At 37.9% G+C, this 25,425-nt stretch overlaps 1 protein-coding gene and 1 long non-coding RNA gene across 7 annotated transcripts in view; one reads left to right on the forward strand and one right to left on the reverse strand.

Annotated features, from left to right (window-relative positions):
• NR2C2 (nuclear receptor subfamily 2 group C member 2) overlaps positions 1-23,242 on the forward strand; it is a 33,763-nt gene extending 10,521 nt beyond the window's left edge. For 3 of the 5 annotated variants that reach the window (XM_071550146.1, XM_071550140.1, XM_071550141.1), the window contains 13 exons: positions 200-310; positions 1,134-1,334; positions 2,509-2,611; positions 3,644-3,823; positions 5,491-5,638; positions 7,166-7,259; positions 7,674-7,807; positions 9,912-10,089; positions 10,355-10,476; positions 11,003-11,142; positions 13,787-13,924; positions 15,414-15,519; positions 17,664-23,242. In XM_071550146.1, the coding sequence (XP_071406247.1) occupies positions 239-310; positions 1,134-1,334; positions 2,509-2,611; positions 3,644-3,823; positions 5,491-5,638; positions 7,166-7,259; positions 7,674-7,807; positions 9,912-10,089; positions 10,355-10,476; positions 11,003-11,142; positions 13,787-13,924; positions 15,414-15,519; positions 17,664-17,838 (1,791 nt within the window). In that variant the 5' untranslated portion in view covers positions 200-238 and the 3' untranslated portion in view covers positions 17,839-23,242. The remainder of the gene's footprint in view (positions 1-199; positions 311-1,133; positions 1,335-2,508; positions 2,612-3,643; positions 3,824-5,490; positions 5,639-7,165; positions 7,260-7,673; positions 7,808-9,911; positions 10,090-10,354; positions 10,477-11,002; positions 11,143-13,786; positions 13,925-15,413; positions 15,520-17,663) is intronic. The other 2 variants (XM_071550142.1, XM_071550145.1) reach the window with 2 other exon arrangements.
• LOC139669642 (uncharacterized) lies at positions 3,187-24,043 on the reverse strand. Of its 2 annotated transcripts, none has more exons than XR_011697297.1 (3): positions 23,757-24,043; positions 21,769-22,070; positions 3,187-5,720 (listed from the first exon to the last, which is right to left on the reverse strand). It is a non-coding gene; the product is annotated as an uncharacterized lncRNA (long non-coding RNA). The 2 variants fall into 2 exon arrangements; XR_011697296.1 differs by lacking the exon at positions 3,187-5,720 and adding an exon at positions 5,752-6,186.
• Between the last annotated feature and the right edge of the window lie 1,382 nt (positions 24,044-25,425).

Here is a 25,425-nt window from a genome sequence, read left to right on the forward strand (position 1 = left end):
CTTTTGTCAGGTTCATTCTATTTCCAAAAAAAATTCTGATAATTCATTGAAAACAAATCCAAATTGGTTTAATGACAGTAACCTTTCCAAGAAATTTAGACTCCATGCTGTAGGGCCATCTGATCTTTAATAAATGTATGTATTTTTAAAAGTGTTCAATGCCTTTACTGTTAATTAAAATTCTTCATGTTATTTACAGGTGCAGACTGTTCAGCCTTTGCTATCTGAATCTCCAGTGATGACCAGCCCCTCCCAGCGTATCCAGATAATTTCCACAGACTCCTCTGTAGCTTCACAACAACGCATTCAGGTAAAAATCCATTCATTAGCTAACTATTACATTTTCTCTTTTTTTCTCCTCCTCCCATGCTAAAGTCTGTGGAATACTTCCTTAAATTTTGTGATTACATATCATTTTTAATGCAAACTAAAATTCTCTTTCTGCCTCATCGTGTGTGTGGTGATGTCTGGTTGGCTGTATGTAATAGTTATATTGGTGATGTGGTCAGTGAGTATTTACAGAGGTTAAACCCAGCCTACATCTACGAATCTCCTGAGCCCCAGCCATGGCAAATGGGCAGACATTGTCAGCAGAACAACTGAGGTCATCTCCAAGGGCATTCCTCCTCCCACCCTAAGGAGCCAGTGGGAGATGAGTCTATTCAGCAGGAAGTTCACCTTTGGGGATGCTGCACAGTAGGCATTGTTACTGGTGTAAAGATGCCATTGATGTATCAGAATGTATGCAGTGGCAAATGAGATAGGACTTGTTAACTGTCAATTAAATACAGATGCATATGGTTATTCTACCAGGCAAAATAGAGATTATGCTACCAGAGAACATTATCAAAAATAGAAACGTTCCACCATAAGAGAATCTTGAGAATCAGTATTGGAAACAATATGGCTGCCTGATTCCATATTTTGCTGATAACTTTAAGGAGGGACATCTTAGATAAAATACATAGGCAAATATTGTTGATGACTGGAGAACATGTCCCTGGTGCCATCTATGAAGAAAAATCAGAGAGTGCTTCTTAGTAATTTTTCATGAATACAATTCTGAGACTGAATGAAAGGTTTTGAAACTTAAGGTCTATTCTAGTAATTAATTTCTTGAATGTGTTTTGCAGATTGTGACAGATCAGCAAACAGGTCAGAAAATTCAAATAGTGACAGCAGTGGATTCCGCCGTGTCTCCAAAGCAACAGTTTATTTTAGCCAGTCCAGATGGAACTGGTGCTGGAAAGGTGATCCTGGCAGCACCGGAGACATCAAATGCCAAACAGCTCATCTTCACCACCACAGACAACATTGTGCCAGGCAGAATTCAGGTAAGTATGGTAACTGAGATTCTTGGTTTCTAGATTATTTAAGTCTGTAATGGCCTTAAGGTCAATGGCAATGGTTTTCCAAAGATCCAATGACATGGATTAAGCCATACTAATCATGACTTCGTTATTCAATCAGAAATTCTTCTGTCTTCATGTTTTTCATGCATTTCATTGTACTCGTCACCTCACAGTCTGTTCTAATTCAAGTTCCAAAGACGTAAGCAAATACTTAAGACAGGGCTTGTGAGAAGTGCCAGGAGTTCTTAGTGTGTTCCATATTCCCAGATACACAGATGTGCAACTCAGCTGAGCCAACTTAGGCGAGTTCATAGTTTGCGTTCAGTATCAAGACATTGCAATAAGAGCTATTTAGAGCAAAAGCTGTCCCCTCTGCTATAGTTTTTTGTGAGTCTTCTGTATGATCTAGGCCAACAGGAGCTTTGCAAAGCCAGTGATATAAACAGTGCTATATCTCCAGTGAAATTTGAGGTTTCTTCCTAGCTATCTTAAAAAATATATTAAAAAAGAAGTGCTTGGTCCCTATTGCTACTGTTACAATAGAGAATAGTTTACAGGAATAAGAACCATCTGTACATAAATAGTTAACAACTTGTGGTAACAGTGTCTTAAAATCTATTTTGCTAAATAGGATAGCTGACATTACAGAGGGATGGAATTTTTTAAATTTTTCTGTGTTTAATGGAATATTCAGAAGAGAAGTTTTGGAATCAAAGGCCTTTGGAAGCTAAACTGTTTCTATAATAGGTCTCAGCTCCAGGCTATCCCCTTTAAACCACATACCCCTGATAGCTAGAGAAGGGATAGATGGGAACAGCATCTGAAAGCCAGCCATCTTTGGCTAAATATATAGCAGCTGTTTGAGAGTAATTGCAAGAGGGGAAAACACTGCTGCACAAGTGAGGAAACTCATTTGTACTCAACAAAACTACTGGGTTTCCTTGGAATTTGTTTTGATACAACTGTTTCAACAGTTTCAGTATTGCCCGTAAAAACTGTCATTAAATAGCATTTTATGTTACTTAAATTCATTCCACATGTCATTCTTAAATTTAGTCACCTCTTCTCAGCTGATACACCAGTCTTGTTCTGTAGGAAAAGCTCCTTACTTTTATGTCTGGCTAATCACGTCTTTTTGTTCTGGAATTTTGTTTAGATAGTGACAGACTCTGCTTCAGTGGAACGTTTGTTGGGAAAAGCTGATGTTCAGAGGCCCCAGGTAGTAGAGTACTGTGTAGTCTGTGGCGATAAAGCATCAGGTAAGGAAACATAGAAAGTATTGAAGAAAGTTTCTAGAAAGGATGCCTGGGATGACGAGATGATTGTTTCTGTTTTACTGATTTTAGCCATGTTGATGGCAAAAGCAGCTGAGTTTTTAAAATGGAAAAAGATAACATACTTTGTATCTATAATACACAAAATAGTTAAACTCTGGTTGGAAGAATATTATGCTTTTCCTTCAACTGGAGCATATGATAAATTGGCTAAAAGATGAAATAATGATTACATAGCTCCTGCTAATGGAAAAAGACTCCTTAAAGCATTTAGTCAAGTTCAACAGAGTGATGGGCAACCATGAAATAAACTTATCACCTGAAAAAGTCTAGCTACTCCAAGAAAACACTTCTTAATGCTCTCTAGAAAGCTTAATGCTTCCTGGTAGATTGTGTTCTTCTACTACAACAGAAAAAGGCAAGTAGAGATCACATGAATCATCAGTGTTTCAGATCCATGCAGTAACAAGGAACCTCAAGATATAATTCCTACAGTAGTCAAGGAAGCGTACTGTGCTTTCATGCTACAGAGAAGACACCTTTCTGTCTCTTTCTCTCACTTGCTTTTATTTCTTTATGTAATTAAAATACCAGAATTGGTATATACAGGAAATTCAGTGAAGATTGCATTTCAAATTTTGTTATAAAATTACTTATCTTCTGAAATTACTTGAACTCTTAGACTGTACGTTCTTTAAATATATCCTATAGTCTATAACAACAGATAGAATTACATTTGTACTTGTCCAGAACAGGAACTACAGCTTCACAGACCACACATTCCAGAATGGGCTTAGCCATCCTCTCTTCTCTCCACTCTCTCAACAAAAAGCCCCGACAATAGGTAAACAAGAAACATTCTGTATAACTTTATTAATGCTTTCATGGTCCAAAACAATGGTACAAAGAGAAAAGAAATTTCAAGGGTGACTTACAATGTTTTACTTGCTTAAAGTAAATATTTCTATGCTAAAATATAAGTAATTTTCATCTGATAACAATATGTATGTTTCCTAGGTCGTCACTATGGTGCTGTCAGTTGTGAGGGATGCAAAGGTTTCTTCAAAAGGAGTGTAAGGAAGAATTTAACCTACAGTTGTCGTAGCAACCAGGACTGTATCATCAATAAACACCATCGGAATCGCTGCCAATTTTGTAGGCTAAAGAAATGTCTAGAGATGGGCATGAAAATGGAATGTGAGTGTTAAGTACTCAGTGTGGTACTGTGCCTACCAAATAACAAATGTGTGGGTATTGCCTTTTAGTGTGTTCTCTCCATTTTGGTGTATGTTGCTTGAAGGAAGCAGAACTTTCGGAAGCCAAAGCCTGTACAGCACCTTTTTTTCACTGCCATTTTGTGTCTGAGGTGTAGTAGTAGTTTGTTTCAAACCATGTCTCATGCTGTCTTAGTCTTTGAGGAGCCCAGTTAGAGCCTCGCTTAGAATGGGTGTTCAAACACGATGTATGTTTATCATACAAAATATTTTAACATGGATTGACATAAGTTTAGGTGAGTCTGATGTTCTACTCTGAAGAATCTGCTTTCCTTATGGTTAAATTTTGTGGCTTTTTCAACTAGTGGTAGAAAATAGTCCTTTTTTTTCTCTCTCTCTTTTTAAATTTTTATGTTAATTTGGTCATTTATGAGCATAATGTTATGAGCCATTGTATAAACTGTCATATATTGAAAAATATCCTTTCATGTTTGTATGCAGTGCCTTGTACTTTTCAGCACTAGCAGCCAAATACATCTTTTCATTTAATGTATCTTGGTTTCAGTTCATAGCATCTGTGCTGCTTCGGTCCAGCACTTCATGAAACGTGTTGTCTGGTTCTTTTGTGATCTTACCTAGGCAGGATAAGTTCCAACCATCAAGTTCAAGGGAGGCAGAACTTTAAGATTTAAATATAGAGATATTTGTTGTATTTGCACTCTGGAACTCAAATCCTGTTGTGATGATTGTTGTGCTTTGCACACAGTGTGCAGAGTATAGGAAGAAACATTTGTACAAGCCAAACTGCTGCAGTTGCAGAAACTAAACCCTTCTTATCCCAATATGATCAGGATGCATTCCTTGTAGTCTATTATTTAGTTTAGAATTCTCATTTTTAGGTGAAAAATCAATGCAGTCAAATGTTATCCCAAGTTATAGAGGAGTTTGTAAAGTTCAGTGACTTCGGTTTCAGATAACTATCTGTAATATGTTTAATAATAGAACTTTAATATTATAAAGATGCACTTTTTCTTTAAAATTACAAAGTTACTGCTTTCTTACTATTTCTATTAAAAATTTGCCACACTTGTTCAGCACCTTGGAAACTGAGCTTATTTTCTTTCAATTACCAAGTAGAAGTACAAATTATGAAAGGGTTAGTTCTGGAACACTGTTCCCTGACTGGGTGGAATGAATGGTTGATATGCAGAGACTCCTCTCAGGGAATTAGCCAGCATGTCTCTCACAACTTGCCTGTCTTGAGTTTTTAAGGGTTTGTTCTGGGTTTGCACTGTTTTGAGTCATCCAGAGCAGGAATGTGGCTAATGTTTAGGTGTAGCTTTACCTGTAACAAACAGATAATTAAACAAATAGAACACGCCATCTTACTAAATGCCAAAAAAATAGTAAGATTTGATTCCAGTTCAGCAAAACTTAATGCAAAAGATCCATCTTTGACCTTCTTAGTTAAAAATGTACATACTCACAGGTATAGTAAAATTGGAGCCTATATTTCTCCACTCTTTGTATTAAATTTCCAGTTTTGCTCTGAGCTGGTACACCATCATAACTGTGAGAATTTTACTTTCTTTTTGTATTGTTCATTTGAGTTGTTTCCTTTCAAATTGGAATGCTTCTATTGTTATGTAGCTGTTCAAAGTGAAAGAAAGCCTTTTGATGTGCAACGTGAAAAACCAACCAACTGCGCAGCTTCTACTGAGAAGATCTACATAAGGAAGGATCTGCGAAGCCCTCTGATAGCAACCCCGACGTTTGTGGCGGACAAAGACGGGACACGGTGAGGCTCAGTTGCACACGTCTTGTTCCACCTTACTTGTGTACATTACCTTCCAGCCACATTGTATCTTTTCTCCTCTACTCTAAAAAATTGGACAGAAAAGAGCTAGAATTACATGTATAATACATGATCTTTCTCCATTACAAAGTCCAATCTAAGTTCTACTTCTCATGAAAGTTTTTATGTCTGAGTTACACGTGTGTGGTTTTCAGTTCAGGGCTGACTCTTGTCCAGCCAGGTCAGAGCAAAGGCAGGCAAGTAAATGATATTCAAGCAAAAAGCATGTGGGCTAATGCTGCAATGCGTTTGGGTTAGCCCTTCTCTGAAATCACATCTGCTAGTGGCAGACTCAGGCTTCCTTCTCCTAAAGACAGCAGTAAAACAGACTGCAGTGGCTGCTCGTTCAGATCCCAACAGACTGGTTTCAACAATAGCAGCTTCCTTTACTGTATGAGAGAGACTCCAAGATGGTTCCTGCGCTCTCAGATGTCTCCAAAGGTGGTGGATGTGGAAATGCACATCATTACAAACTGAGGCAAGATTTCTCTCTAAATTAAATAAAAAAGAACCAGGTTAAATAGGAGTTTTTAAATACTGTAGTTTACAAATGCTTAAGAACCACCTAAAATTGGATCTTATTATTCAGTTTTCATATATATATAATTGTTTCAATTTATATATATGTATTCTTTGTTGAACAAATGACACTGCAGTTAAGAAGACTGGGCTGCAGGTTTCTTGCCGAATGGTATTTCAGTGTTATCAGTTGCAAGACAGATTGTTCAAAAGTACTCACAGACACATTTGGTTCTTTCAGATTTTCTTATGCTACAGATCCCTTACAGATCTATAAACAATACTAAAATCATTAAGTACAACTCTGTTATTTCTGTAGGACTCAGATTTGCACAGTGCATGATAATTTGCTGCCTGTGCTCATTCACAGTGATAGTTGTTAGTCTCAGACCCCTTAAACTATAACTTGCTGCAGCCTGAACCTGTGTTGCATGCATTGGTGATATGTTATGGAGACAAGGGGTGTCACATAAGTGATAAATAAACTTCTTGCTGAGTGTAAAGACCTCCTGCTGACTCCTTAAATTAGATACAGTGAAGGGAAAAGATGTTTGGTCAAAAAGTAGCAGAAGTAAAGGCAGCAGAGATTTTATGCAGACCTTGATTACATGATTGTTTCTAACTGTACTTTGGAATGTAAAATATATTTTTATGACTCTTTTTCTTCAGTGCTTGGAATGCACAGTTCTGCCTTCCTCCAAAGTGTAATGTGTAACTCTAGAGCTATTAGGTGATGCCTGAGAGCACGAGAAGACAACAACTTGAAGCAGAATAAACCAGAATACAAAGCAAATGAGAGGATATGTATTTGGGAAGTTGTCATTGCTTTTGCACAGGAAAGGAAAAGATATTCCAGTCTTTCTGGTTTTATTGTGTCATAGGTAGTTAGACATTCTTCTGATTATTGTAAAATATCATTGACAATCAGATCTGCCTAATGCTTTTGAACAGGTCAGCAGGTCTTCTTGATCCGGGAATGCTTGTGAATATTCAGCAGCCTTTGATCAGGGATGATGGTACAGTCCTCCTAGCTGCTGACTCCAAGGTATTACTCTTTCAGTTCAGTTCTGAACACACATATTAATTTGCTCAGATTATTTTAGCTATTATACATAGACTCAAATAGTTGTTTCTCTTGATAAGATAAGGTTGTGGTAAATCTAAAGAGCTGTACGAATGGAGGTGTAATCAACTGATCAATAGAAGCATGGTATCTTTTCACAAGCATGTTTCTGCAAAAGGTTAGCCACAGGTAGTTCCCGTATGATACCTCCTTGGGGCTAAAGTTCATAATTGCAGTGGGATTTAAAGATCATTGAGAGCCACTGTTCTTCCTGTCAGCATTGAGGAAGGAAAAGGTACATAAGGGAAGAAGGACAAAAAGATTAAAAATGAGAAACATTTATATATGATACATCAACTATAGTTTTGATCTACTGATATAGTTACTCCTTTTCAGGCTGAAACAAGCCAGGGTGCTTTAGGAACATTAGCAAACGTTGTAACATCTCTTGCTAATCTCAGTGAGTCACTAAATAACGGAGATACTTCTGAAGTTCCACAAGAGGAGCAATCCGCGAGTGAGATTACACGGTAAGCATTTGCATTTGCACTTTATTCAGCAATGTGCATTCCATACCATGTGTAAGGATCACTCATCCATTGAAGGAATTTGGCATTGTGACACCAGACCCCGTACAGATTGCCCCTTCTTTGAAATACAAAACTGATTCTCTAGAAATCAAATTTGGCTGTTTTCCTCTCGTGAAGAACTGTGTCCTATGTTCCAAATATAGTGTTCCGAAGCTGGAGCAGATTTTATTCTCAGAAAAATAATAAATGGCTAGTTTGTGACCTTGAAAGACTGAGAATAGCAACACTTAAGTGCTGTTTTATTTCATAGGTGTCTTTTATGTAAGGTTCTCCTGTGAAATGCTGTTGCCCTTAGCCATGCTCTTTATGGGTCTTTATTACTGCAGATTTGAGATTGTACTGCCAAAAAATCTGCTGGTAATGTAGATTTAGAAAGAGTTTGAAGTCTTTGTTGTCTTTATTAATGAAAAAAATTGAAAAAGGTATATTAAAATTTCCAGCAGAGCTTGAGATTTGCATGGGTGGGGTTTTTTTGTTGGGTGTTTTTTGGGGGGAAGTGAGGGTTATGTTGAATTTAGCATTATGGGGAAATAAGAAAAATGCTTCGCCTGAAAGCTGTCCATTGTTTCTCAAAAAGGAGATTTTTATGAGGAGCTTAACTAAGGCTCTTAAGTCTTCTCTTTAAACTCTTCAAGGGAGTGAATTAATATTTAAAAATACTAGACACTGCAACTTTGACTTATGTCTATCTCATACTCTTTCTTTAAAGCTGAAAAAAAATTGCAAAAAAGAGTCCCCAAAACTTCTTGACAAAAATAGTGACAAAACAGTGCTATAATGTAATCCCGTCCACTGGTATGAAAGTAGAGCACAAATTTTTCATCTAAGCTCTGTTATTGTAAGGGAATTCACAGGGCTTTATTTGGGCACTGACCCAGCAACAGCTTGAGTATAAAGGAGTCCAGTGACCAGACTCCCTTACCTTACTGTCAGAAGGGTTCTAAGGCTCTGACAGTACTGTGGGATCAGGAGTGCCTGGTCCTATCTCATCTTAAGGGAAAGAAATTCAGGCCTATTGTCTAGAAGAGAATCATTCTATTCTCCACTGTTGCAAAAAGTTGGACATCAAGGATGGGGACAAGGACAGGCGTTTTGTTCTCCAGGGTACTCCTGGTCTGTAATCCTCACCTAGCTTGTGAGAAGGTGAGAAAGGAGGGAATAGTGCAAAAGGATTTTTGTGGTTTAAGCCTAGACAACAACTAACCCCAACAGCCACTCGCTCACTCCCCCACCAGTGGGACTGGGAAGAGAATCAGAAGGGCAAAAGTGAGAAAACTCATGTGTTGATAAAGACTCAGTAAAGGTCAATAGGTGAAGCACAAGCCACACTCATAAGCAAAGCAAAGGAATTCCTTCCCTGCTTCCCATGGGCTGTAGGTGTTCAGCCATCCCTGGGACAGCAGGACCCCATCATGTGTAACAGTTACTTGGGAAGACAAAAGCCATCACTCCAAATGTCACCCCACCTTATTTCCTGAGCATGATGTCATAAGGTCTGTAACACCTCTTGGATCAGTTGGGGTCACCTGTCCTAGCTGTGTTTCTTCCCAGCCTCCCATGTACCTCCAGCTTCCTCCCCAGCGTGTAAGAAAACCAGTAAAGGCCTTGACACTGTGCAAACCTGATCAGAAATAACAAAAACATCTCTATTGTCAACACTGTTTTCAGCACAGATTCGAAACATCGGCCCATACCAGCTCCAGTGAAGAAAATTAACTCTACCCCAGCCAAAACCAGCACAGCACAAGACCCCTTTACTAGTATAAACTCTGGGATAAAACTATCAGAACAGGATTTACAGTAGTAAATCCTCCCCTTACAGGGAAGATCTTTTGCCAGTGATATATGGGCAGATCTGTTGCTTTTATTAATGTCCAAAGAGTGCAGGGGGTACAGTCTGACCTTGTGTCTTACCATAAACAGTTCCTGTGTGTGTTACCTCTAAGTGGAAATGCTTTAAAGCATTTAATTTGTGCACTGCTCTGAATTCTTTTTTTTAAGGTGTGAGGAAGCGCTTTGTCATTTTCTTTTAATTTTTTTTTAGGGCATTTGATACTTTGGCTAAAGCACTTAATACCACAGATGGTGCAGCAGCTCATAACTTGGCAGATGGGGTGGATCCTACAGGAGGAGGGAATATTCATGTAATCAGTAGAGATCAGTCAACACCAATTATTGAAGTGGAAGGACCCTTGCTTACAGATACACATGTCACATTTAAGGTATGTGCTTCTTTAAACATGTTACTAAACAAACAATTAAGGTGTATGAACTCTCTCACGTAATTTCTGATTTCCTAGTCTCAATTTGCATTCCGTGCCCATAGTAATGAGTTACTTCCTATAGTTTTCATTCAAAAATCTCTTGTCACACAGTTGCTTGTGACAGACTGTGATAGTACTTTGAATGTTTTTGCTGGTTGTTTCATAACAAAATCTGGTTTATGTGTGAGGTGTATCTGTTGTCCTGTCCTCGTGTGTTTTGCAGCTGACCATGCCCAGCCCGATGCCGGAGTACCTGAACGTGCATTACATCTGCGAGTCGGCGTCGCGCCTGCTCTTCCTCTCCATGCACTGGGCCAGGTCCATACCTGCATTTCAAGCTCTGGGGTAAGTGGACAGCTCCTCTTTGAAGGCTTTGCTTTTGAATGAATTTAAGCACTGATCTGAATACTTTTCTGCTATTTTGAACTTTTTAGTTATGAAACTGTTTAATTTTTAATGCATTTTTAAAATGTGTGAAGGCTGTGCAATGTTCTCTGTTTTGAAGAATAAAATAGAAGATGGCAGAGGAGAAAATAACTATGAAATCTGATGTTACTGTGGTTACAGAAACTAAAGCCAAACCAAAAGCAAGCATTAATTTGTAAAAATTTAATTCTTTGTTTTGATAACTTGCTAAAGAACTGAGGAGCAACATTTCACAGATAACCTGAAATGGTTTCCTGTAGTCCACAAGTAATTTCTTTTTGCTTTTTGAAATAGTTGTAATATGTTAATACATACTTATTAGTAAAATGTTTTGCAGTGCCTTAATCCTGCTTATTGAGTACTACAAATAACATAATTACCCATAGGGTAATCCCAGCCTGATGTGCACACTACCCAGGGTTGCTTGATGTTTCTGCTGTTACAGGCAGGACTGTAACACAAGCCTTGTCCGTGCCTGCTGGAACGAGCTGTTCACCTTAGGCCTGGCCCAGTGTGCACAGGTGATGAGTCTGGCCACCATCCTGGGGGCCATTGTCAACCACCTCCAGAACAGCGTACAGGAAGGTAAGTTTGCATCCTGCTCACAAAACAGGGACATTTGTATGACTTTGCTCATGAGCTGTGTCCTAATCAGTGCTGAACTGTTCACTGGGATCCAGGGGAAAGTGAAGTCTTCTCTTGCATAATTACTCTTCCTCTGGTGACCTACAGTTTTGTTGCACTGACCTCACAGAGGTCTCTGGGGGATGGAAGAGTCCATGGAAGAAATGGGGTCTTTACACCTGACTGGCATTATAAAAAAGGCAGTACATCCTAAAGTCCTGTGTGCTCACAGAGCTTTCCTCCCACTCACATCTATGTTTTTTTCTCTTCCAAACCACACCAGACTTCTTCCTTCCAGAACTTTCTTTCTCCCCTTTGCAGTGTAAAACCACAATATTTGGCAATTATCACAACAAGAATATTCTTGCAAGTATAACTGTTTTGGATACTGCTATAAAGCAGTAATGATTAGTGTATTCTGAAATGCCCCCTTAAGCATTAAACAACCTATTTTCTTGCCATTCTTAAGAGGATGTATGTAATTTTATTTTTTAATGCAGTGTTGGCCTGTTGATAATGATGATTATATCTAGAATGGGTGTTATGTTTGCTTTTTTTTCTTTCTTTCCTTTAAGGACATTTCCAATCAATAGGATTGATTAGCATGAAAATAGTATTCCATTTTTAATAAGAGGAAAACCCTAATACTAGCAGCTTTAAACTCTGCAAACAGCACATTACATGAAAACTATGTTAAATTTAAATGTGAGTTAAAAGTAGTTACAGGATGCCATTTGGTACCAATTTTTTTAATAATTTTTTGGGTGCCATTATTGTGCATACAGAAAAAATTAGAAAATAGGCTTTTACAGAGGTGAGTAAAACAAAACAAATGTACATTTCTAGGACTGAAGAATAATAAACATTTTTTTCAGATTATCTGCTTTGTACATTTTACAGTTCTACAATCTAGTTTTAATTACTTTATTAGCTTCATCATGATAAAGTAATTTAGCCTGAAATTTTATTCTTAAATGGATAGTATGCTTTAATTGCTTTCATAATGAATATGGTGGAGGGGTTGTTTTGGGAGTTTTGTTTGCTTGGGTGCACAGAGTTAGGCTTTTACTTATATCTGTGTCAGACTAAACAGAGCTGTCTATTCTACCCCTATCTCAGGCAGTGAGTTTTGGGAGGAGTAATCACAGTCTTAGGCTTGTTCCACTTCTGGTCTCATGCATCAAAATTCAAAAAGTTAATTTGTTCTATGGCCTGTACATCCATACTGCATTAGCTGGGACTGGCCAAGAAAAGAGGATTATTTGTTTGATCTCTCTGTTCTGCAAAGTTATCATATTGTGTATTATTTCTTTAAAATTCAAAACAAAGTGAAGAAATTCCAGACCTTTATCTAGGTCATTAGTGATGGAGGCTGTTGAGAAACTCTGAAATTCAAGTTCTCTTTTCCTGAGTTTTTCGGCACCATCTTTTCCCACTTAATACAGAAACAAAAATATTACATCATGACTATCTCCATCCATCTTGAATAACTGAAAACATGTATCATAATTAATGTATTTGAGAAATGTAAATTATGCTTTCATCCTTATTTCAAGACTGTGCAAAAAATTATTCATCCATTCACTCAATCTTTTTACTGCATTTTCTTAAAGTAGGTAAAATACTAATAAACTACATCAGAGCTTGAGTCTAAGGAGCATGGGGTCTGAGCAGTCGTGTACACTATTGGCTTTACAGACAAGGAGAAAATGTTTCAGTTAAAATTATATGAAATACCAGCACTGGATAAAATTGTTCTAATGTGTTCTTAAAGAGAAGGTTTTATCCCTCGCAAACTGACTGACTTCTGAAGTTTGATAGTAGTAACTATATATTCAAAGAGTTGCCTTCATGTATTCTCTAATGTTTTCATTCTTTGACTAGTCTGAAGATAAGCAGTCCAAGAAAAGGTATATTGACCAAAATAGAAATCTCTCTCTCCATTAGCTTAGCAACTCATACCACTCACTTGTAGCTTATCCATAAATAAGACACATTCTTTAAATCAAAATTTTAAGAAATAATATGAACCCAACATAAGGAATATGATCTTTCAGATGATAGAAGAATCTGTGTATGTGTATTTCAGTGAATATACCCCATCAGAAGTAAGAAAGTCTTATTTACCATAGCTGGTGAAAAATTCACTCTGAAAGTACAGATAGAGGAGAAAGTAGCTCTGTCATTGCTGTTCTTGCTTTCACTTCTGAAACATCTGACTCCATACTGTTTGAATTTAAAATTAGGATTCCATTTGGTTTGTGCTTCTCTTCATTCCCATAATCACTCCAGCCATTTGTAGAATAATCCACCATAACCTGAGAGTCTCTGCTCAGAACAGAACACCCCTGGAAAAGGATCAGGGCAGGTTATACCGTCCTGGCAACACTGCACAGAAGAGTGAACATTCTGTTTGCTGGCCCTCTGTCTGCCTCAGCTTTAGAAATCTTCCCTTTCAGAGTAATTTAGGCCATGCTTATATGTTAAGTGGTTTTAAGACAGCAAAACTTGAAAATACCACTTGAATTGGTTTATAAATGTTTATTTGTTAATATTTCAGAAGTGTTTGAGCTCATGTCAAATAGTAAGCAATATCTTTTTGTAGATAAACTTTCTGGAGACAGAATAAAGCAAGTCATGGAACACATCTGGAAACTCCAGGAGTTCTGCAACAGCATGGCCAAGCTTGATATTGATGGATATGAATATGCATACCTTAAAGCTATAGTCCTTTTTAGCCCTGGTAAGGTACTTAGTAACCGTATCTTTTTAAATAATTGCCATTAATATGTTAATGTTTTAGCATTTTTTTAAATGAGACTTGTGTCTTGAGACGTATCTGTTAAGTTGCAGATAAAATGGGTGTTTCACAATGATTATCACAAACAATATGTGTTTTAAAATAACTTTGGAGCAACATGTCCATGTTATTTACAGTTCCAGTTTGTCAGGTGTTTCTTGTCCATCCACCTTGGAAGAACACTCTGAATCTAAAGTTAGCTGGGATATGTACTAGCAATTTTAATGAAGTAAATGGTGGGAAGGATTAGTGGAAATACATTCTCAGGGTGAGAAAAAGAAATTTGCTTCAATTTTAGTATTTTTAATACACTCATAAGAGGAATAGCTGAAATATGAGCAGCAATACCACTCTATTTTATATGGAACTTCTGCAAAATCTCTGAAACTAAATGTAAACAGGCTGTCTTCCATTTGTTACCAAAAAATGACAGCAGACAACTAAAGCACAATGAAGTGTTTTGAGATACCAGGACTTACTCAAAGAAGACACTTGAAATTTTCTGGAATGGTAAGGTAAGGATAATAGAGAAATTGGAAGTGACAGTGTTTTCAGCAAAGGTGGAGAAATGTTGCTAGGACACACAAAGGTTAATCTAAAACAGCTGACAGGCTGAGTGAAAGGGAAACATTTGCTCAGAAATATATATTATTTATTTTAATTCAAAGGTATTTACCACTTTGAGTTTAACAAAATACAAAGGAAAGGGGTATCTTGTTATTGGTGTGTTTTGGGGTTGATTTTTTTGCATTGATTTTTTTTTCTCTTCGTAATAAAACTTAATTAGAAGATATTGGTGTCCTGAAATGTTCTTTTTCTTTTCTTTTTTTTTTGTCCTGTTAGGATTAGGTTTTATTAGGGTTCTTATTCAAGTTGTTAAAGCAAGAAACTCTCCAAGCTCAGTCCTATTGCAAGGGACAAGTGGTTTGGACACAACAGTGAAGATAGATGGGTGTAGTAAGATAGGTGGTATTTTCTAGGTTTGGTTTTTTTCCCTGATCATATGACTGTCTGAGGAGCTGAGCTAGCTGGAATTAAAACATGAGACAGACTCAGGAAGGTTAAGAAATTGATCTGTCAAGAAAACAACTCCAGGTATTGCTGAGCCAGCATAGTTAGAACAAATCCCAGAGGCAAACGTTTAAATTTAAACAAGCAAGGTTAGAAACAAGCTCAGAGTGTCTTTGCCTGGGACAAACCTACAGGCTTAAACTTTGGCCACTTTCCTCAGCTACAGAGAGAAAAGGCAGCAAGCTAATTCTGGAGCCAGGGAGCAGATGTTCAACTGAGTGGTTTCCTTTATGCAGCGAACATGTTAAACATCACATAGCAGAGAAATATGTCATTGCAATGAAATGTGAGAATCTTAGAGATACATCTATTTCAATGTAGAGGGAAACAATCGACATACAGAAATGTTTTGTTTCTTTAGATCACCCTGGTCTGACCAGTTCAACTCAAATAGAAAAATTCCAGGAGAAGGCACAGATGGAATTGCAGGACTATGTACAAAAAACCTATCCAGAAGATACTTATAGGTATTTATTGTCTATAGTACCCAAAGTAATGTTGTGAGCCATAGCTAACAAAAGTACCAAATAACCTCACTCATGTACAAAAATTGCCTTTTTGACTGTTGATGAAAAAGAACTAGAATGTTATTCATAAAAGCAAGCAGGTTTGCTTAAAGATACATAGAAGTAAGAACAGCTGTCTAGCTTCTTCCATGTAATTTAAATTTACGAGTACTTTCTTGTTTTTTGAGGGGTTTCTTTGAGTCTCATTGTCAAGTTTAGAAAAGTAAACAGACTTTATTAGAAGTCCTGAGAATAACTGCTGCAGCTGACTCCAACTTTAATTCACACTGCCTTGTTTTTCAAGTTATCTCAAAGTCTCTTTGACAACTAAAAGATGATGATCATTCTTTAAATGTTTTTCAAATTACATATGCAGATAAGTGTTAAAACTCTCAGTTTATAGATCTTGGAAAAACAAGGATTAAATGTAACAGGAAACAGTAACTCATTCTTAAGCTTCTGTGTATTAGCAAGTCCCCCATCCTACTTGTTTCTCCTTTGGCCTTTTTTTTTCTAAATTTCAAAGGACTTCTCTTTGAAATTATCTGGGTTGGTTTTTTCACCTCTCAGCTATTCCTGTTTCTTACTTAATAGAAATGATTATCCTATTTTCTAACAATCCCCATCAAAACTGTTTCAAAATTCATCAACACAATGATTCTCTGCACTGCCAGGCAAATTCTACCTTCTGTCTAACAATGTATCCCAGAACATATTCCTTTTTACTGTGACCAGTATTGTCATCTAAGAAGCAATCCCATATATTTAAGCAAGGTCTGAGGGTGGTTTAACCAAAAAAAGAAAGAAAAAAGGGAAAAAAACCACCAAACCTGTCTGTTAAAAAGAGAGCTTCTCCCAACTCTGGTTTCTGCACTGATCTTACAGAGTTAACATTGTGTAGTGCAGTGAAGATGAGATTTTCTACCTCAGAAATATCCTCAAATCCCACATTCTTCTGTGTACATTCCATCATTCTGTTTTAATTTGTGTGAGCTGAATATTTGCTATAAAAACAAATACAGAATTTGTTCCATATACTTACTTCCCTTAACAGTAGCTAAGGGAAGAAAATCAGAGTTACCTTCCCCAGGCAGTGTCCTGCATTTTGACTGATAATGTCTGTATCTCCATGCTCCCTCATAGACACGTTTAGAGGAAGAATCTTATTAATTCTGATCAATGAACGCTGGCACAAATTGAGATAGAAGACAGGTGTTCCAGTTTTCACAAAACCAACAGCATGGCTTGAATCTTTTTGCAGTTTTGCCCTAAAATTTACAAGATATGGCATATTAGTAGGATGGGCCTTCTATATATATTCTGTCTGTATATTCAAGCGTTTTCCAGAGCACCTGTGGTCAGTGCTACCTGAGGTTCACTATGACGTGGTTCTCGTTCAGAAGATACATTTGATTTGGCATTTGTGCTGTACATCTGCCACATGAGTGGCAGCAAAACACTCATCACTGTCTTCAATTTCATGTGCACGGAAAGTCTGGCAACTCAATACAATCACGTGGTTACATTGGTTGTCTGTTGACATCCTGGTAAATAAAGCCCCACAGCATCTGGCAACATAGATGTGCCCAACAGCACCCCACTCAAATTGCTTTTCTCATTGGAAGCCGATTCTCTTTTTGCCTTCTGCATATATATCCAGTCCTGGTTTTGCTATCTGGTTTGGCATGAAGTTGCCAGGCAACAGAGGGCTATGCTGTGTTTATGGTTGAAGTTTTAATTAAACATTTTACTCTGAAAATTGTGTAAATGTTTGCACTGATCAGTATGAATATTAATAGTCTCAGCATTGTCCTTCCAGAGTTGGGAATTCAAAGGCAGACCAAGAGAACTGTGTTCCTACATAGTGTTCTGTCTCCAAAGGGCATTAGCATGTCTCTCTCACTGGAAAACCACAAAGCCACCTGATGGCTTTGCATTTCACTGGCAGGATAGAAAGGTGACCATTCTATTGTGGTAGCCAATTAGCTTTAATGGCTTCTTTACTGCCATTCATGAGTAATAATGAAAGCAGCTCCAGCTCTTTAGCCACGCAGTGTCTTAGGCTGGTTTGACCTGTCTTTGTAACCACTGACCTTCTCTTTCAGGCTAGCCCGGATCCTAGTGCGCCTGCCAGCACTTAGGCTGATGAGCTCTAGCATTACCGAGGAACTGTTTTTTACTGGGCTCATTGGAAATGTTCCCATTGACAGCATAATCCCCTACATTCTCAAAATGGAAACAGCAGAGTATAATGGTCAAATAACTGGCACATCTGCATAGTGGGAACAGTGCAATTCAATGGATCGAAGTAATTTTCATAAAAAACATAATTACGAAGTTAAAAGAATAGCATTTTGGTTTGTGTAGATAATTCCAACTTGTTATCAGTTTCCTGAACAGATTTCTCCTTGTCTGTTTCCTGATGTAGACAAAATTTAAGCAGCTGTTGAAAGATCTGCTCTAGGACCTTTCCTGCCACAAGGAGTATTTTTACTGCCTTTCATTTAAAAGGCTATAGATTACTGAACATACTTTTCACATGCTTTGTATTTAGAAATTATCAGTGGTTAAAAAGTTTTATAAGATCAGAGATTAGTAATAAAATTACTTTAAAAGTAAAAAGAACAGTATGTATATATTTAAAAAATCCTTGGAATCAATGTCTAGTAAATGCCAGGGTATAATACTAGCACTTTGTAATCACTTCTTGTCAAAGCAACAGCATCATCAACCTGCTGCTTATTGAGTGTGGAAAATGAAAAAATGCTTATGTCCTAGTCAAAATGCTAGTGATTTTTGTGAAAATGTGGAATGCTACAGGAGACAATCATTTAGTCTACAGAAAGTCACTTGCCTTTGTGTTATGCATGAAATATTAATGTGGATTCTTAAATCAGATATCCACGTTACATTAAACTATACTCTGTTAAATTAGTGCAGTTGTAATTCATAGTACAATGCAGTCATACTGACTATTATGTGCTACAGGAATTACCCCACACTAGGAAAAAAGAAGTGTTTCTTGCCACTGTAATGATGAAATATTCAGGGTCCTTAAAGTGTCTCTTCAAACCATCACAATTATGACAAATGTTACTCTAAAATGAAGCCTTTTGACTGTGGGGAAAATCAGTCATTAACTGGAAGAACAGTAATTTTCAAGTGGAGCAGTTAAGCATTTTGAGTATGCTGTTTGTATTTCTAAATTTACTCCTTCTCTCTGTCCTGAACACCCTCATCATCCAGCCACAGGTGCAATTTAAGACCTGAAATGTGTAGAACCTGTGGTTGTCAGCAAGAATATGTTACAAAGCTCCCTCACATTATTCCTGCCCACCTCCCCTTCCCTCCCTCACTGAGCATTCCCAGTTCTGCAGTGCTTTTGACCTTCCTGTCTCTCAGTTTGAAACCAAACTATAGCTGAGATTTACTCTCAGTCACATACAGTTGCAGTTAATGACTGATAGACCATGGAGTTTTCAAGTGGACTCGGTCTTGAGTGATGAGCCATCCCCATGTTCTCCAGTACTGGCCAGTAGCTGCAAGCACAGCTTTCATTTTGGGATCCTTTGTTGGTATGGGCCTTAAGTATTTCAAACAATCAAAGTTTTAAAAATAAGTGCTAGCAGTTAATACCTTCATCTGATCCTGGCTCATTGGATGCATCAATTATTTTAATTATTTGTATTGTAGAGGCATTTTTACTTTTGTAGATTTATGTGACAAAAATCTAATTATAAATTCAGCACTTTTGTTTTTTCTTCTGTTACTGATATTTATTTAGAAATATCAACCAGGTTGGTGTTTGTGTCTTTTCAGAGTCTGAATTGGAGCCAAAACACCTTAAGCAGCTCTAGATGAGGCTTCTGAAGTAATAAAAGTCCTGACCTGGTATACTTTGTACTTATTAGGGGGCTCACTTTTATAGTACTCAGTGTGACAGAAAAGGCTATTTCATTTTAGCTTCTGGATACACGAATGTCTTCTACAGTTACCATTGTTAGTACATTTAGACTCTTCTCAGAAAGGTGTTAGAAATAGTCCAATATACGTGCAGAGATTTGTAATATCCCCCTTTTATTTCTCTTGGCTTTTGCTGTAGCAAGTGAGATTGGTGTGTTGTTCATGTGAGGGAAGGGTTGCCCTCTGCATGTGAAGGCAGCTGGGCTGAGGATGGAGCACCAGCCATCTGGTTATGGTGTCCCTGCCAGTGGGGTGGTGTCAAGACTTCTGATGCACAGTCCCCATGTTAAGGGTGCACGACTTAAAAATGAAGAGGGATGTTAACACAGGAAGCAGTACCTGCCTTGGAAGGAGTTGGGGCCATTTTTGTTAAAATTTAAAATTTTATTGGGTTATGTTGTTGTTCTAAAAGCCCAATGCATTGAACTACTGTGGTATTTTTCACTGCAGGAAGAGATTATGGAGTTTGATTGGCTTTCAGTATTTTGTAAAAATCATTTAAGCAGATAAGTAAAGATTATTAAGGGCAAATGAAACATTCCTTAGCACAAAAACTAGCCATTGAAATACTTGTTTTTAAATCTAAACACACACCAGATGTTTTTCTATTGACACACATTGTTTCAACTTCTGATTTTTCAAGTAAAAGGGCCCCATTTTCTGTATGAAAGTTTTTTCCTCATTTTTATTACTTGTGCTGTGATCATAACAGTTCAGGAAACAAAATAAAGGCATTACAGCTTTTTGGGAACAGATGAATCACATGAAAGAAAATCTAAAATGCATTCCTTGCATTAGTTTGTAAACTGAAACTGTAAACATCGTGCAGGTCTGTTTACAAATAAACTGCACTCCTGGCAAATGCAGGGCCACATAATCATACCCTTGATCAAACTCTGGTAGTCACACTGCAAATGGTTCCCTGTTTATTAGGAGTGAAATAGTCATTTTTGTAAATTAACAACTGTGCAATCCATAGATGGGTTTTATTTAATGTGCATGCATGTAATAGGTGAAATGAAGCAGTTCCATCCCTAAGAATTGGATGTTACCACCTAAAAGCTGTAAGGTCTCTCTGTAGCAGCATCAGCACGATTTGGGGCTTGTAGTAATCAGAACTAAGCTAGTTAGTCCTGATGCCATTAACAAAAGTACTTGTTCTAACTGCACACAATTTCCATTCCAAGACCAACCCTGACAGCAGTACAGCTGCAGAATCAGGCCAGTTTTATACTGTCTCTGCACAAAGTACTCCAACACTGATGTAGTTCTTGTAATTTCTGAGCTGTTTCATCCCTGCTGCAGAGACTTCCAGATGGTAACAGGCTAATCTTAGTAGCTTTACTTTTAAAGTAGTTTTGTTTTTTTCTCTGTTGAAAATGCAAACTTATCCTTATGGATATGGGACAGGAGAGTTTTTCATTATTGTAACAATTATTGAAAAACTGGTTCTTGATTATTAAATATAAAAATGGCTTGTTTTCCTAAAGGCTAAATTTAAATGCCCAAACTTATATTTACAAAACTTGGAGTCAAAGGATCACAGTTGCAAAGGGATTCTGAGAAAAGCTCATCTCACTGGAGCTCTACTCATTGCCTAAAATTCACTTTCTTAAGATACTGTTTAGGTCCTGTTTCTGCAGCTCTTGAAAATACCTTGGTAGAAATACAGTGATAAACTATCTGATTAGATTTATCTGAACTTGAGCAAATGTGTGTACTAGTCATAATTGATTTAGACAAAAGTTAAAATTCTGTGCTGACTGAAACTGGGACATTCAGGGAATGATAATGAGGCAATAATGTCCATTGTCTGTGTACTTCCATTTCTTTTCCAACTCCTATGAGAAGGAACTGGATTTGCATCGTGTAGATAAAAAGCATTTTGGGCTACCTTTACAGTACTGGCTTTTATTGCATTTGTGAAGTGCAAGAAGGTGTGCTGCTTTTCTTCCCTTTATTTACTTAAATTGGACTAAAGAGACAGAACTAAGACCATGTGTAAAAGTCATCTTTCTCTGCCTATTTGCCTTGCTTATAAATCAGCTGAAATGCTTTTGGTGTCAGTGGAGTTACTCTGACATGAAACTGGTAGAAGAGGAAGAAATTGTCACCAGGGAGAGATCCTTCTTTCTAAGGGATCATGCAAGCCTTTACTTTAGCTGCCTTAAAATGTTGTATTATTAGAGAGGCCTAGTTTTCAGAGCACTCTGGGGCAAGAAACTGCAGTTGGTCTGCACTGCTTACCTGGTGTCATTTATTCCCAAGTCTTCTTTCCCATGTTGTGGAGCCCTTTTCCTCCAGGCAGCCCCAGGGCTGCATTGAGAGCTCTGGCTCCAGCTCTGTGAGGGCCCAGCTGGCTCTGCTCAGGGCAAAGGCACCTTCTGGGGCTGCAGCTTCCAGGTGAAACAGGTTTCCTGACTCTTGTTTCTCCTTTGGCAGAGTCTGTAAAACACTTGTGTGTTTTTTATTGTTCTGTATAGGACAGAGGACTCAGATTCTGGAATGACTTCAGCCAGAACACTGCAGGTTTCAGTAGGTTTTTCTGCCTATGAAAATTAACACAGTAGTTAGAATTCTTCCCTGATCATCTGCTGTTTAACTAGTAAGAGATAACTAAAGATAAAAAAGGCACCAAATAGCATGAGTAGCAAAGGGTATTGGGAATGTAATTTAGCCAGGAAGATGGAAGTGGAAATTCCTGTCCTGAGGGTGCTGCCCAAGCAGTGCCAAAGCAGCTTCCTGCACGACCAGCACCAGGCAGGGCCCTCTTGGAATCGAGTGCTGTGAGCAGTGGAACTGGCAGGTCAGTCAGACATGCACAGGTGCACCAGCAAATACCTCCTGCATTGTGTCATTCCTGGGAGAAAAATATTCGGTTTGAAGTCCCTCTTTTCCCCTCCAATTACTCTTTGGAGTGCAAAACCAGAGTGGGTTGGAGTTTTTTTCACCACCTCTTGTCCATAGGAGAGAAAACAGAGATGAAGCAGGCAGAGGTGGGTTCCCATCAGTGTCAGGGCTTTGCCACACTGACCCACCGTCACAAAGGAGCTTTTGCACCTGGTGCTGAGCGTGGGCCAGCCCTGAGAGCAGCACACAGCAGTGCAGTCCTGCTGAGCCACGGCCACCCTGCGCTGGAGAGGGATGGGCAGAGCACGGACTGGCAGCCTCTGCTGGGTCTTGAGTGACAGAGCGTTAGTTTAAAAACAGCTTTATGTGGAAAATTACTAACAGGGCATGGCAAGGGGAAGAAAATGAAAACATTTACTTTTTGCACCTTTTAATTCTGAAGTTGTGGAGTCATTTTAACAGTAAATACTCTTGAACAAAGTTCAGGCTTATTGTTTGATGAAAAATGCCATTAACCCCTCTTGTTAGGTAATGCTGTAACCCTGCTTTAGCTGCAATCAATGTTACCAACATAGAGGGGGAATTACTAGTGAAAAAGAAACCACTTTATTTATACTGAGGTTGCAAGTTAAGGTAAAATTCTTTGTAAACTTTAGAAGCTCTAAGTCTAAATATATTAGACTTGGAAAACATCATAGCCCAGAATTATCTTATTACTGAGTTTTTTGTTTTGAAGTCATGCTAAGTTCATCACTGGCAATACTGTCATAATGTTGCATAATTCCCACAGCCTGTTCAGTCATCTGAGTTACCTGAATCCTTTGAAAATGGCTTATTAAAGTCATGCCTGTCTTCTTTTTAAAGAGTTTCATAGAGTTGTACCTGTCTTTATTTTGTGCCTCTCAGCATTGTGCATTTCTGCACATTCAGTGTAAAGCTCCCTCAAGCAGCTGATGATTTGTACATAGCTGTATGTATGTGTGTATGAATGTATGTTTATACCTCTCTGTCTGAGTATATTCTGTACAGTGTATAGAGAACCTGGAGTGTGTGTATATATGTACAGACATGGAGCCACTAAAGCTCTTCGTTCACTGCTAATCCAGAGCTTCCTAGTTTGTACTTCTTAGCCCAAACTAAACTTAGCTCACCTAAGCAGAACAATCCTCCTGAGTTTCAGAGCTTAGCAGAATTTTTCTAAACCAGTCTGACTTCAATGTTTTCTGTTCAGAACTGACAAATATATGCCATTAATTTTCTGGCTTTTATATTACTCCCTTTACCTTCTCTTATCTGACCTGTAGAAGTCTGCTAGTGAATAGTTAATTGAACATATAATGGCTGTTGAAAATGAATAACTAACTAGAGTCATAGCAAGTACTTACCTGCTTTCAGTCCATACTCATTCTCTTCAGCCTCATGGGATACTCTTTTGTAAAGCTGCATTTTGCAGTGAAGCTTGGTAAGAGATTGATATTTTTTAAGGCTTTGGCAGTGGCAAATTGCAAGCAAATCAACTTGCCCTTCGTTGTTGAACTGTAGCACACAGAACAGGAGACAGTGAATGCTGTTTAACAAATCCGTGTTCATGTGGCCGTAGTGATCAGGTGGCTCCACCTGTGAGTTAAATGCAGACTGTGTGCTCTGTTCAGTAAACAGCAGCTCTGGTACAGTGGTAATTAAACAGAAGGGACAGTGCAGGTAGTTTATTTCTTAGCAAGCATTAAAAGCTCTTCAGGATTTTCACGGTGCATTTCAGGTGTATCCTCCCTGTGCAGAGCTGCTCTGTCCTTTGCTGGGCCTGGAATCTGCTCAGCCCCTGCACTGGCTGACGTTCCCACTGCCCACGGGTGGGCACACAGCTGTGAAATGACAATTTATTATTCATAAGGAGGACTCAAATATTTACATTATCGAAATATAAATAGTTGTTCTTTTTCCCCTTCTGATGAAGTCACAAAGGAAGCTTTCTGTAAAGTAAATGTATTAACTGGGGGGTTTAAAAAAGCATCTCACAGACCGTGTAGGGGAGTAGTTCAGCAAGTCTCCTTTCTGTCATATTAAAAGGGTGGAGCAGACTTTTCTGGGCATTTATTTCCACCTTCTGTACTCCGTGGGGTAACGACTTGTGTATGTTTAAGCAGATAAGCAGCCACCAGTCAAAACAGTGTGAGCTTCTTGTGTGTTAAAGTGAACCACAAGTCTGAGCCAGGCTTTGTGCTTGGAGGTCTTTGCTGTGGAAAACGCTGAGAGTGTTTTCTTCTGTGTTAGCTAGTAAGTGTTTGTAAACTCTTGATTTAAATTTAGAAAAAACCTATAACATTTCAAAATCTTGGGTTTTGTGATTTTCAGCAGGAAAAGTATTTAAGTTAATGGCAGGAATTCCTGCAGTAGATGATCCTTTATTGGCTGGACAATTGGTGCTGTTTCAGTTCTTGCTTTATTCTTAAAAGGTAATGGAAATCTGGATGTCTGTTAATGTTGTACTGCAAGAACAGTTTTAATTAGGAATCTAATTGGGGTATTAATCAAGGTTGACTCTATTAAAAAATCCAATTTTGAATTCGGAAAGAAAAGAGCATATTTTAAAATTGTCAAGTTGTTTTCTGTCCACATTTGAATTGTTTGTATTGTGAAAGACAAAATGTTCTCAAAAGTGGTGGCCATAAAGACTCAGTGATAGTAACACAGGGGTCCATTTCAAACTGTTTTTGTGATCATGGTTTAAAAGTAGGACTGAAGAAATTTCAATCAAAAAGAACAGTCTTTAAGAAGAAAACATTTTACTTACAGACTGGATGTGTTAAATTTTTCATATATGGAATCAATGTTAAATATTGGAATATTTTTCATAATTGTTCAGTACTCTGAAATATATTGCAAGCCAGTGATCAGTTTCCTACCTGCAAACTGCACATTAAGTGTTTTATCTGTTTGACACACCAGGGAGCCTGAGCTCCGAGAAAGAGCAAATTTTTGTAAAAGGAAGCATCTACTTTTAACTCCCTGGGATACTTTTGGGATGTCTATTCATTATAACTTAGAAAACTAGTG

Source organism: Pithys albifrons, chromosome 3 (assembly GCF_047495875.1).
Source record: "Pithys albifrons albifrons isolate INPA30051 chromosome 3, PitAlb_v1, whole genome shotgun sequence".
Taxonomy (NCBI): Eukaryota; Metazoa; Chordata; class Aves; order Passeriformes; family Thamnophilidae; genus Pithys; species Pithys albifrons.